General features: G+C 48.7%; 1 protein-coding gene across 1 annotated transcript in view; it reads left to right on the forward strand.

Moving 5' to 3' along the window:
* Positions 1-10,904: 10,904 nt before the first annotated feature.
* The window catches only part of RHBDL1 (rhomboid like 1), a 68,306-nt gene continuing 65,156 nt past the window's right edge, over positions 10,905-14,054 (forward strand). Inside the window, exon 1 of the mRNA XM_063935064.1 lies at positions 10,905-11,633. Coding sequence (XP_063791134.1) covers positions 11,595-11,633 — 39 coding nt within the window. The 5' untranslated portion in view covers positions 10,905-11,594. The remainder of the gene's footprint in view (positions 11,634-14,054) is intronic.

Raw genomic sequence — 14,054 nt, forward strand, 5'->3', positions numbered from 1 at the left:
CCCCACAGTGCCAGATATGCCTTCATACTGCCAGATATGCCCCCACAGTGCCAGATATGCCCTCACACTGCCAGATATGCCCTCATAGTGCCAGATATGCCCCCACAGTGCCAGATATGCCCTCATAGTGCCAGATATGCCCCCACAGTGCCAGATATGCCCTCATACTGCCAGATATGCCCCCACAGTGCCAGATATGCCCCCACAGTGCCAGATATGCCCCCCACAGTGCCAGATATGCCCTCATACTGCCAGATATGCCCCCACAGTGCCAGATATGCCCCCACAGTGCCAGATATGCCCTCATAGTGCCAGATATGCCCCCACAGTGCCAGATATGCCTTCATACTGCCAGATATGCCCCCACAGTGCCAGATATGCCCTCACACTGCCAGATATGCCCCCACAGTGCCAGATATGCCCTCATACTGCCAGATATGCCCCCACAGTGCCAGATATGCCCTCATACTGCCAGATATGCCCCCACAGTGCCAGATATGCCCCCACAGTGCCAGATATGCCCCCCACAGTGCCAGATATGCCCTCATACTGCCAGATATGCCCCCACAGTGCCAGATATGCCCCCACAGTGCCAGATATGCCCTCACACTGCCAGATATGCCCTCATAGTGTCAGATATGCCCCCACAGTGCCAGATATTCCCCCATGGTGCCAGATATGCCCTCATAGTGTCAGATATGCCCTCATAGTGTCAGATATGCCCCCACAGTGCCAGATATTCCCCCATGGTGCCAGATATGCCCTCATAGTGTCAGATATGCCCTCATAGTGTCAGATATGCCCCGCCCCCCACAGTGCCAGATATTCCCCCATGGTGCCAGATATGCTGCCACAGTGCCAGATATGCCCCCTCAGTGCCACATATGCCACCCCCCGCCCCCCCCCAAGTGCCAAATATGCTCCCCCAGTGCCAGGTACAACTTACCCTCCCCGCTCCCCCGCTGTTTTGTGAAGGAGGGACACAGAGGGCACAGCGCGCGCCTCTCCTGTGTCCCTCCTGCGTCTCCGGCGGCAGCGGCGGGTCTGTTAAATGAAGTGCCGGTTCGTGAGCCAATCAGAGCTCACGAACGTGTACTTCATTTAATAGACCCGCCGCTGACGCCAGAGACGCAGGAGGGACACAGGAGGGTCGCGCGCTGTGCCCTCCGTGTCTGTCACGAACCGGTCTCTCACCTTTGCGGGTTCTGGGGTTCATCCGTTGCCAGTGCGGTTGCTCGCGGTGCTGTGCGCCCGTGTGGGGACACGGCGTGATCAATGGCACAGGTAATGCAGAGTCTGGGAACTGTGAGTGCGGGGACCAAATGGCCTAAGGCACTGCGGTTTGTCTGCTGTATAGGAGGTGGCCATGTTGGAGACCAAATAGCTAATACAGAGCACTTGTGAAAACACCTGTGGGCAGGTGTAAGCCAATCCCGTGCTTGTGCTGCCTTTAAGTAGGCTGGGATTATGTTACTCTGGGCCAGTGCTTTGTTGTATCAAAGCTGTGCTCTAGCTCTGAGCTCTCTCCGTGCATTCCTGTGTGATTCCCGTGGTCCAGATATCGCCTCCGTTCCCAGAGGTCCGTCTGCAGCCTTCACTGCTGAAAGATCCACCGGCTCTCTGCTGTGCTGTCAGTTAATTGCACTCCTATTGGAAATAGTTGGATTCCCAGTGTCCTGCATGAGGTTACCTTGTCAGTCTGCCTATCATTCAAAGTCTGGAGGATTCTGTTTCTCTCAGCTGTTCGTTTGTTCAACTCTGCATTTAACCCATTCATCACCTTGTCTTCTACTACAGTTTCACAGTGATCTCCGGAACCCGCAAGTAACCCAATTCAGTACTTTTATTTGCTATGTTGTCATTACAAGGATAATTCATCACAGTCTCTCAGTTAACTCTCAAAACTCCATTGCCAATTCTTACAGTTAATTCTCCATGTCTGCATTAACCAGTTAAACACAATCTGCAGTCCAGCATCAAAGCTTGTTTATATTTGCTATGTTGTCATAACAAGGATAATTCTTCACAGTCTCTCAGTTAACTCTCAAAACTCCATTGCAAATCCTTACAGTTATCTCTTCATGTCTGCATTATCCAGTTAATCACATTCTGCAGTTCAGCATCAAAGCTTGTTTATATTTGCTATGTTGTCATAACAAGGATAATTCTTCACAGTCTCTCAGTTAACTCTCAAAACTCCATTGCAAATCCTTACAGTTATCTCTTCATGTCTGCATTATCCAGTTAATCACATTCTGCAGTTCAGCATCAAAGCTTGTTTATATTTGCTATGTTGTCATAACAAGGATAATTCTTCACAGTCTCTCAGTTAACTCTCAAAACTCCATTGCAAATCCTTACAGTTATCTCTTCATGTCTGCATTATCCAGTTAATCACATTCTGCAGTTCAGCATCAAAGCTTGTTTATATTTGGACAATCCAACATTTATTCATCAGCTTGTTTTGCATATGTTTCCATGAACATTTCTTTTATTTATTTTTTAGTTTTCTCTTGCATATTATTCCTGCAATACTTCAGTATAATATGATGATTAACAACTTGTCAGTTAACCCTTTACTGAATTGTTATTTTGAATAAATATATGAATCGGAACTTTCTTCGTCCTCCCTGCTTTCTTCATAGCCCAGCACCTACACCTGTGGTTGGTTCCGGGTTAACGGATTCACAAAAACACCCGGACCTGACAGTAAGCACTGGCCACATGGATCCGTCAAGTGACCAATTCGCAGGAGGCGGTGCTACGTCAGATATCCTTTCCCGTCTGGAAAACCAGGAGTCTATACAGACACAAATAGTGCAGTTTATGCAAACTATGGCAGACCGTTTAGAGACTCTCCATACGGCTATTAAAACGTCCCAAGTCCAGATTCCAACCCCGGATGTCCCAGTTACCACTACAGCTTCTCCTGTGACGCTGCCTACGTCCCGCTTGCAGTTACCCTCTCCGAGTAAGTTTGACGGAACTCCAAAACTTTGCAGAGGATTCCTGAATCAATGCGAGATCCAGTTCGAACTGATGTCCGCCAGTTTCCCATCAGCTCGTTCTAAGGTCGCATATATTATTGCCCTCCTCTCCGGTCAGGCTCTGGAGTGGGCATCACCATTATGGGAGAGAGGTGATTCTATCCTCTCTAATTACAAAGAGTTCGTATCTTCCTTCCGGAGAATCTTTGACGAACCAGGCAGGACCACCTCAGCATCCTTGGAGATTCTCCGTCTACGTCAAGGTTTACGTCCTGTCAGTCAATATATTATTCAGTTTCGCACGTTGTCTTCAGAGTTAAACTGGAATGAGGAGGCCCTGATCGCCGCGTTTTGGAATGGACTTTCAGAAAGAATCAAGGATGATTTAACTATCCGGGATGTGCCAATTAAACTGGATGAATTGATTTCTCTCTGTAACAAACTTGATCTACGTTACAGGGAGCGATGTTTAGAGAAATCCAGGGCAGAGCGATCCAGTCCACGTGATCATCCTAGACCTCGACAAGATTCTTCATCACAGTCTCCAGTAATGACTGAAGAACCTATGCAGATTGGGCGCTCTCGCCTCACAGAGGAGGAACGACTTCGTCGTCGACAGGGTAACCTCTGCATGTACTGTGGGTCCTCCGAACATTTAGTTAAATTCTGCAAACTCCGACCGGGAAACTCTCGCCTCCTAGCTTATTCAAGAGAGGTTAAGCTAGGAGTTACTTTAGAATCACGTTCTGGGAAAGAGCCAACCTTGTCTATTCAATTAGAAGTTCCAAGTTCTACAGTGAAAGTTTCAGCCCTCCTAGATTCCGGGGCAGCCAAGAACTTCATCTCCTCAGCCTTTGTCATACGGTCTAAAGTTCAAACCATGCCCCTGGAAGCAGCAGTTGCTGTTACAGCAGTGGATGGAAGTCGAATTCCAGATGGTATAATTACTCATCGAACCGTATGTCTCAAGATGAAAGTTGGTGAGCTCCATTCCGAATACCTCTCCTTCTACGTGATTCCCAAAGCCTCTCAAGATGTGATACTTGGTTTACCTTGGCTGCAGAAACATAATCCTCAACTTAATTGGCAAACCATGGAAGTCCTTTCATGGGGTAAATCTTGTACCAAGGACTGTGTAGCTGCAATTGTACCTCTTCGGTCAATTAGCCTTTTCGATCTACCTCCGGTGTATCAATCCCTTGCGGATGTTTCCAGTAAGCAAGCAGCAGACTCTCTACCTCCTCATCGTGAATGGGACTGCCCAGTCGTCCTGGTTCCGGGCAAGACCCCTCCTAGGGGACAAATTCATCCGCTATCCATCCCAGAGACGTGAGCTATCCGGGATTGGTCCACTCCTACAACTCTCAAGGGGATTCAGCGATTTCTTGACTTTGCTAATTTCTACAGGAGATTCATTAAGAATTATTCTACGTTAGCTGCTCCTATCACAGCCCTAACTCGCAAGGGAGCAAATCCTACGAACTGGTCTTCTGAAGCAATCAAAGCCTTCTCTGATTTAAAGCAAGCCTTTGTGTCAGCCCCCATTCTTCGACAGCCTGATTTGAATCGTCCCTTTCTACTAGAGGTGCATGCATCTACAGAAGCAGTAGGAGCTGTGTTGTCGCAAGTCTTTGAAGATAAAAAGGTCCATCCCTGCGGATATTTCTCCCGTAAGTTCCTCCCGGCAGAACGCAATTATGCAATCGGGGAGCAAGAGTTACTTGCCATCAAGTTGGCATTTGAGGAGTGGAGATACCTTCTAGAAGGAGCTCAACATCGCATTACAGTTTATACTGATCATAAGAATCTTCTGTATCTGCAGTCAGCTCAGTGTTTGAATCCACGACAAGCTCGATGGGCGCTTTTCTTCTCACGATTTGATTTCAAACTCACCTATCGTCCAGGGTCTCAGAACAAAAAGGCAGATGCCCTTTCCCGGTCCTTTGCTTCTTCTGAATTAAATGATGCTACCACGAATCAAGCCATTGTGAATCCTACGTCCTTTTTAATGACTCGAACCTCTCCAGTTCCTCCGCCTGGCAAGACCTTTGTCGCCACAAGTCTTCGAAAACGGCTGCTTACCTGGGCTCACTCCTCTTCCTTCATGGGTCATCCTGGGGTTCTAAAGACTCTCAAATTTATTCAACAGTCTTATTGGTGGCCATGTTTCAAAGCCGATGTCCAAGAGTTTATAGCAGCATGTCCTAAATGTGCCCAACATAAGAGTCCAAGAAGTTCTCCACCAGAGTTTCATCCATTGCCAGCCCTAGAGGTTCCAGCAGCAGATCAAGAGCTTCAACGTCTATCTAGCATCTGGAGTTGTGTACGTAAGTCCTTGGTCAAAACTTCCGCTCGTTATAAATCTTTTACAGATAGAAAACGTAAAGCTGTACCGAATTACAAAGTGGGAGACCAAGTTTGGATTTCTACGCGCAATCTCAAGTTCAAAGTTCCTTCTAAGAAATTTGCTCCCAAGTTTATTGGTCCATTTCCCATTGTAAAGGTACTCAACCCTGTGTCATACAAAGTCAAGTTGCCACCGTCTTTGAGAATTCTTAACGCCTTTCATACATCTTTACTGAAGCCTTTGATTCTCAATAAGTTCCGTACTACCCAGTCCAAATCTCCTAAAGTTCACTCTTTGCAGAATGAGGAATTTGAAGTTAAAGAGATTGTGGACCCACGTTCCCAATATGGACGTTTACAGTTCCTGGTCGACTGGAAGGGTTACGGTCCGGAGGAGAGATCCTGGGTTTTCTCTGAAGATGTTCATGCTCCAAGACTGGTACAGAAATACTTCTCCAAAAATCCTGACAAGGTTCAAAGGTGTTCGGAGACCACCCGTAGAAGAGGGGGTACTGTCACGAACCGGTCTCTCACCTTTGCGGGTTCTGGGGTTCATCCGTTGCCAGTGTGGTTGCTCGCGGTGCTGTGCGCCCGTGTGGGGACACGGCGTGATCAATGGCACAGGTAATGCAGAGTCTGGGAACTGTGAGTGCGGGGACCAAATGGCCTAAGGCACTGCGGTGTGTCTGCTGTATAGGAGGTGGCCATGTTGGAGACCAAATAGCTAATACAGAGCACTTGTGAAAACACCTGTGGGCAGGTGTAAGCCAATCCCGTGCTTGTGCTGCCTTTAAGTAGGCTGGGATTATGTTACTCTGGGCCAGTGCTTTGTTGTATCAAAGCTGTGCTCTAGCTCTGAGCTCTCTCCGTGCATTCCTGTGTGATTCCCGTGGTCCAGATATCGCCTCCGTTCCCAGAGGTCCGTCTGCAGCCTTCACTGCTGAAAGATCCACCGGCTCTCTGCTGTGCTGTCAGTTAATTGCACTCCTATTGGAAATAGTTGGATTCCCAGTGTCCTGCATGAGGTTACCTTGTCAGTCTGCCTATCATTCAAAGTCTGGAGGATTCTGTTTCTCTCAGCTGTTCGTTTGTTCAACTCTGCATTTAACCCATTCATCACCTTGTCTTCTACTACAGTTTCACAGTGATCTCCGGAACCCGCAAGTAACCCAATTCAGTACTTTTATTTGCTATGTTGTCATTACAAGGATAATTCATCACAGTCTCTCAGTTAACTCTCAAAACTCCATTGCCAATTCTTACAGTTAATTCTCCATGTCTGCATTAACCAGTTAAACACAATCTGCAGTCCAGCATCAAAGCTTGTTTATATTTGCTATGTTGTCATAACAAGGATAATTCTTCACAGTCTCTCAGTTAACTCTCAAAACTCCATTGCAAATCCTTACAGTTATCTCTTCATGTCTGCATTATCCAGTTAATCACATTCTGCAGTTCAGCATCAAAGCTTGTTTATATTTGCTATGTTGTCATAACAAGGATAATTCTTCACAGTCTCTCAGTTAACTCTCAAAACTCCATTGCAAATCCTTACAGTTATCTCTTCATGTCTGCATTATCCAGTTAATCACATTCTGCAGTTCAGCATCAAAGCTTGTTTATATTTGGACAATCCAACATTTATTCATCAGCTTGTTTTGCATATGTTTCCATGAACATTTCTTTTATTTATTTTTGAGTTTTCTCTTGCATATTATTCCTGCAATACTTCAGTATAATATGATGATTAACAACTTGTCAGTTAACCCTTTACTGAATTGTTATTTTGAATAAATATATGAATCGGAACTTTCTTCGTCCTCCCTGCTTTCTTCATAGCCCAGCACCTACACCTGTGGTTGGTTCCGGGTTAACGGATTCACAAAAACACCCGGACCTGACAGTGTCCCTCCTTCCCAGGCACTGACTCGAGTATAAGCCGAGGGGGCTTTTTCAGCATAAAAAAAAGTGCTGAAAAAGTCAGCTTATACTCGAGTATATACGGTACCTCCCAACATGACCCATTCCAGGAGGGACAAAATACTCTGTTCCTGGACTTCCCTCTTAATCACAGTCACCTACTTTTTCAGGATCCTCTCCGGGAGAAGCCCAGAGAGGAGACGCAGCCTGACACTACGGGAGGCGGAACCAGAGTACTGCGTCACTAGGCCCCACGCCTAAAACATGAAAATGCCTGTGATTTGTGAGTCTGCTGGTAGGGGGCGGGGCTAAATGACACAATCACGACTTATAGCCCCGCCCCCTCCACCCAGCAGCTGATGCGGGAGAGCCACCTACCCTTCCGGGGTCGTGGGGAACTACCCGGAAAATCGGGAGTCTCCCGCAGCTTCCGGGAGAGTAGGCAAGTATGCCTTAATTTAGGATTACCGTCGCCTGTTTAGAACAAGTTGACTGATACCAAAGGCGTTTCACCACAGCTGATGGCAATCCTAAATTGAGAGGGAAGTCCACGAGCAGAGCATTCTGGGAGGTTTGATCACGATGCTCACCGTGACCCATCACACCCCTGCTACAGCAGTTCATGCATGATGAACACTCCTCAGGCTCCTCATAAGGTGCATTCAGGAACAGGGATTTGTTGAGGCAATAAGACATCAGAAAACGTGCTTTACTCTGTATACGCTGTCATACTCCTCGGTGTATATTGGACCTTATTCAGGCTGCATCACTAATGCGATGTGACCGCATTCTCCTGTGCTCGTGGCCACTGTAGTCCCGTGCTGTGCATGCATGGCCAGGAGAATGTGATCGCATTGATGTTAACGCCTCTGCCTTATCGATAGGCAGAGGCATTCACAGGGTGCCGACACAGTGTTGCAGGGGAGTCGACTCAGCTTTGGGCGGGCTTGTCGTCGGAAACAGGGGCGTGTGATGTCAGCTTGGCGCCTGCCTTCACAACCTGACTGCTGAGGCAGGGGGGCTTCCACAAATCAGCGTTGCGATCACAATTACATTGCTGCTGGGTATTTACATGCTGGGCGGCATTGCCCTATTCTGTGTGGCCCCCAGCATGCTAAAGAAGCCATATGCAGTTTTGCTGAAATAGCAAAACTGCAGCTGAAGCTGAATAAGGTCCTTTATCCACTGATTGTGTCATGCACCTGGGTGTATATCATCCACACTGATTGTGTCACGCACCTGGGTGTACATCATCCACACTGATTGAGTCACGCACCTGGGTGTATATCATCCACACTGATTGAGTCATGCACCTGGGTGTATGATTGTGTCATGCACCTGGGTGTATATCATCCACACTGATTGTGTCATGCACCTGGGAGTATATCATCCACACTGATTGAGTCATGCACCTGGGTGTATATCATCCACACTGATTGAGTCATGCACCTGGGTGTATATCATCCACACTGATTGAGTCATGCACCTGGGTGTATATCATCCACACTGATTGAGTCACGCACCTGGGTGTATATCATCCACACTGATTGAGTCACGCACCTGGGTGTATATCATCCACACTGATTGAGTCACGCACCTGGGTGTATATCATCCACACTGATTGAGTCACGCACCTGGGTGTATATCATCCACACTGACTGAGTCACGCACCTGGGTGTATATCATCCACACTGACTGAGTCATGCACCTGGGTGTATATCATCCACACTGAGTCATGCACCTGGGTGTATATCATCCACACTGATTGTGTCATGCGCCTTACTGTATATATTATACGCACTGATTGTGTCATGCACCTGGGTGAATATTATACACACTGATTGTATCATGCACCTGGGTGTATATCATCCACACTGATTGTGTCATGCACCTGGGTGTATATTATCTATACTAATTGTGTCATGCACCTGGGTGTATATTATACACACTGATTGTCTCATGCACTTGGGTGTATATTATCCACACTAATTGTGCCATGCACCTGGGTGTATATCATCCACACTGATTGTGTCATGCACCTGGGTGTATATCATCCACACTGATTGTGTCATGCACCTGGGTGTATATCATCCACACTGATTGCATCATGCGCCTGGGTGTATATTATACACACTGATTGTCTCATGCGCCTGGGTGTATATTATACACACTAATTGTGCCATGCACCTGGGTGTATATTATACACACTGTCTCATGCACCTGGGTGTATATGATTCACACTGATTGCGTCATGCACCTGGGTGTATATTATCTACACTGATTGTGTCATGCAGCTGGGTGTATATTATACACACTAACTGTGTCATGCACCTGGGTGTATATTATACACACTGATTGTCTCATGCACCTGGGTGTATATTACCCACACTGATTGTGTCATGCACCTGGGTGTATATTATCTATACTAATCGTGTCATGCACCTGGGTGTATATTATCTATACTAATCGTGTCATGCACCTGGGTGTATATTATACACACTGATTGTGTCATGCACCTGGGTGTATATTATACACACTGATTGTCTCATTCACCTGTGTGTATATTAGACACACTGATTGTGTCATGCACCTGGGTGTATATTATACACACTGATTTTCTCATGCACCTGGGTGTATATTATTATCCACACTGATCGTCTCATGCACCTGGGTGTATATTATTATCCACACTGATCGTCTCATGCACCTGTGTGTATATTAGACACACTGATTGTGTCATTCACCTGGGTGTATATTATACACACTGATTGTGTTATACACCTTGGTGTATATTATACACACTGTCTCATGCACCTGAGGTTATATTATACACATTGATTTTGTCATACACCTGGGTGTATATTAGCCACACTGATTGTTGCAGATGTAGAAGATACACTGTAAAATATTTCCTAATATATACAAAGTGCTACTAAGGTTCCTAGTAGCTTTGCTACAGCCTGGACACATTGCATGAAAGGGTCACTATAATAGTGATACGGAGTGTGAGCTGGGCAGGGGGCAGAGTGCTAGCTCTTGTGCACAATACACATGTATTAGATAGAGGGGGTGACACTGTGTGTGAGCCAGGCAGGGGACAGAGTGCCAGCTCTTGTGCACAATACACATGTATTAGATAAAGGGGCGATACTGAGTGTGAGCCAGGCAGGGAGCAGAGTGCCAGCTCTTGTGCACAATACACATGTAGTAGAAGGAGGGGGTGATACTGAGTGTGTACAATATGCATGTATTAGATTGATGGGGTGATACTGAGTGAACCGGGCAGAGTGCTAGCTCTTGTGCACAATACACATGTATTAAATGGAGGGAGTGATACTGAGTGTGAGCCAGGCAGAGTGCTAGCTCTTGTGCACAATACACATGTATTAGATGGAGGGAGTGATACTGAGTGTGAGCCAGGCAGAGTGCTAGCTCTTGTGCACAATACACGTGACATGTATTATATGGAGGGGATGAACGTGAGAGTGATGGAGGGTGGGAGGGGATACCTGAGAGCCAGGTATGAGGACACTGCTGTGTTTGGGGTTCTCCAGCCCAGGTGACATGTGTGATTGGGGGGGGGGGGGGGACACATCCCACCCCCGGCACGCCCCCAGCCCCCGGCCTCTGATTGGCTACCGGCTGCCACACACCACCGTTCCGTCTCATTGGCATTCGCGGGCGGTCCCCGGGCCTGTGTGTAGCAGAGGGGGGGATGTGACAGCGTGGATCGGGTGTGTGAGCCCCACTGACTGACAGCGCCGACCCGGCTGCACTGCATCCAGCCGCCGTGTCCCCCTGCTCATCCCCGGCAGCTCAGCATCCTGCACACACTGCACCTGCCCATCATCCCGGCCTCTGCTGCTGCTGCTCCCCCGTACTCACCCTCACAGCTGCCCCCCCCCCCCCCCCCCCCGCACTCACCCTCCGCTGCTTCTCTCCTGCACTCACCCTCCGCTGCTTTTCTCCTGCACTCACCCTCACTGCTCCCCCTGCACTCACCCTCGCTGCCTCCCCCTGCACTCACCCTCGCTGCCTCCCCCTGCACTCACCCTCCGCTGCCTCCCCCTGCACTCACATTCACTACTCCCCCTGCACTCACCCTCCACTGCCTCCCCCCTGCACTCACCCTCACTACTCCCTCCTGCACTCAGTGTTCTCTGCTCCCTGCTATCCCTCCATCATACTCCTGCATCTGGCTCCTCCATCCATCCTCACGCCCCCTCCTCTCTCCCCCAGTGCGCGGTGGGGGCTGCAGGTGCTGCTGCATGGGAGAGGCCGCAGGTACAGACACCTTCTACACCGCAGCGCCCCGCACACCAACAGCCTCTCTGCGGGTATATGGACAGGAGCTCCCTGCTGCGGCTCATCCAGGGGCAGGTAGGAGGGGGAGAGACAGCTACCTGATGAGTGTGGCTGAGAGAGTGAGAGTGACAACCATCCGCTGAGTGTGTGTGAGACAGAGAGAGGGTGAGGTGACAGTGACAGCCATCCAATGAATGTGTGTGACATTGAGAGGGTGAGAGTGACAGCCATCCACTGAGTGTGTGTGAGAGTGAGACAGAGAGAGGGTGAGAGTGACAGCCATCCACTGAGTGTGTGTGACAGAGGGTGAGAGTGACAGCCATCCACTGAGTGTGTGTGAGAGTGAGACAGAGACAGAGAGAGGGTGAGAGTGACAGCCATCCACTGAGTGTGTGTGAGACAGAGAGAGGGTGAGAGTGACAGCCATCCACTGAGTGTGTGTGAGACAGAGGGTGAGAGTGACAGCCATCCACTGAGTGTGTGTGAGACAGAGAGAGGGTGAGAGTGACAGCCATCCACTGAGTGTGTGTGATATGGAGAGGATGAGAGTGACAGTCATTCACTGAGTGTGTGTGAGACAGAGAGAGGGTGAGAGTGACAGCCATCCACTGAGTGTGTGTGAGACAGAGAGAGGGTGAGAGTGACAGCCATCCACTGAATGTATGTGACATTGAGATGGTGAGAGTGACAGCCATCCACTGAGTGTGTGTGAGACAGAGAGAGGGTGAGAGGGACAGCCATCCACTGAGTGTGTGTGAGACAGAAAGACGGTGAGACTGACAGCCATCCACTGAGTGCGTGTGAGACAGAGAGAGGGTGACCATGAGAGTAACAGCCATCCATTGAGTGTGTGTGTGAGACAGAGAGACGATGAGAGTGACAGCCATCTACTGAGTGTATGTGATATGGAGAGGATGAGAGTAATAGTCATTCACTGAGTGTGTGTGAGACAGAAAGAGGATGAGAGTGACCGCCATCCACTGAGTGTGTGAGACAGAGAGAGGGTGAGAGTGATAGTCATCCACTGAGTGTGTGTGAGACAGAGAGGATGAGAGTGACAGCCATCCACTGAGTGTGGCTGAGACAGTGGATGGCTGTCACTCTCACCCTCTCTGTCTCAGCCACACTCAGTGGATGGCTGTCACTCTCATCCTCTCTGTCTCACACACACTCAGTGGATGACTATCACTCTCACCCTCTCTCTGTCTCACACACTCAGTGGATGGCCATCACTCTCACCCTCTCTGTCTCACACACTTAGTGGATGGCTGTCACTCTCACCCTCTCTAAGTGTGTGAGACCGAGATGGTGAGAGTGATGGCCATCCACTGAGTGTGTGAGACAGAGAGAGGATGAGAGTGACAGCCATCCACTGAGTGTGGCTGAGACAGAGAGGGCGAGAGTGACAGCCATCCACTGAGTGTGTGAGACAGAGAGTGAATGAGAGTGACAGCCGTACACTGAGTGTGTGAGACAGAGAGGATGAGAGTGACAGCCATGCACTGAGTGTGTGAGACAGAGAGGATGAGTGAGAGCCATCCACTGAATGTGTGTGACAGATTGAGAGTGAGAGCAACAGCCATCCACTGAGTTTGTGTGAGACAAAGAGAGGGTGAGAGTGACAGCCATCCACTGAGTGTGTGTGATATGGAGAGGATGAGAGTGACAGTCATTCACTGAGTGTGTGTGAGACAGAGAGAGGGTGAGAGTGACAGCCATCCACTGAGTGTGTGTGAGACAGAGAGAGGGTGAGAGTGACAGCCATCCACTGAATGTATGTGACATTGAGATGGTGAGACTGACAGCCATCCACTGAGTGTGTGAGACAGAGAGAGGGTGACAGTGACAGCCATCCACTGAGTGTGTGTGAGACAGAAAGACGGTGAGAGTGACAGCCATCCACTGAGTGTGTGTGAGACAGAGAGAGGGTGAGAGTGTCCCGCCATCCATTGAGTGTGTGTGTGAGACAGAGAGAGGGTGAGAGTGACAGCCATACATTGAGTGTTTGTGAGACAGAGACGATGAGAGTGACAGCCATCTACTGAGTGTATGTGATATGGAGAGGATGAGAGTAATAGTCATCCACTGGGTGTGTGTGAGACAGAGAGAGAGTGAGAGTGACAGCCATCCACTGAGTGTGTGTGATATGGAGAGGATGAGAGTGACAGCCATACACTGAGTGTGTGTGAGACAGAGAGAGGGTGAGAGTGACAGCCATCCACTGAGTGTGTGTGTGAGACAGAGAGAGGGTGAGAGTGACAGCCATACATTGAGTGTTTGTGAGACAGAGACGGTGAGAGTGACAGCCATCTACTGAGTGTATGTGATATGGAGAGGATGAGAGTAATAGTCATCCACTGAGTGTGTGTGAGACAGAGAGGGTGAGAGTGACAGCTCATCCACTGAGTGTGTGTGATATGGAGAAGATGAGAGTGACAGTCATCCACTGAGTGTGTGAGACAGAGAGAGCATGAGAGTGACAGCCATCCACTGAGT

Source organism: Pseudophryne corroboree, chromosome 7, assembly GCF_028390025.1.
Source record: "Pseudophryne corroboree isolate aPseCor3 chromosome 7, aPseCor3.hap2, whole genome shotgun sequence".
Lineage (NCBI taxonomy): Eukaryota > Metazoa > Chordata > Amphibia > Anura > Myobatrachidae > Pseudophryne > Pseudophryne corroboree.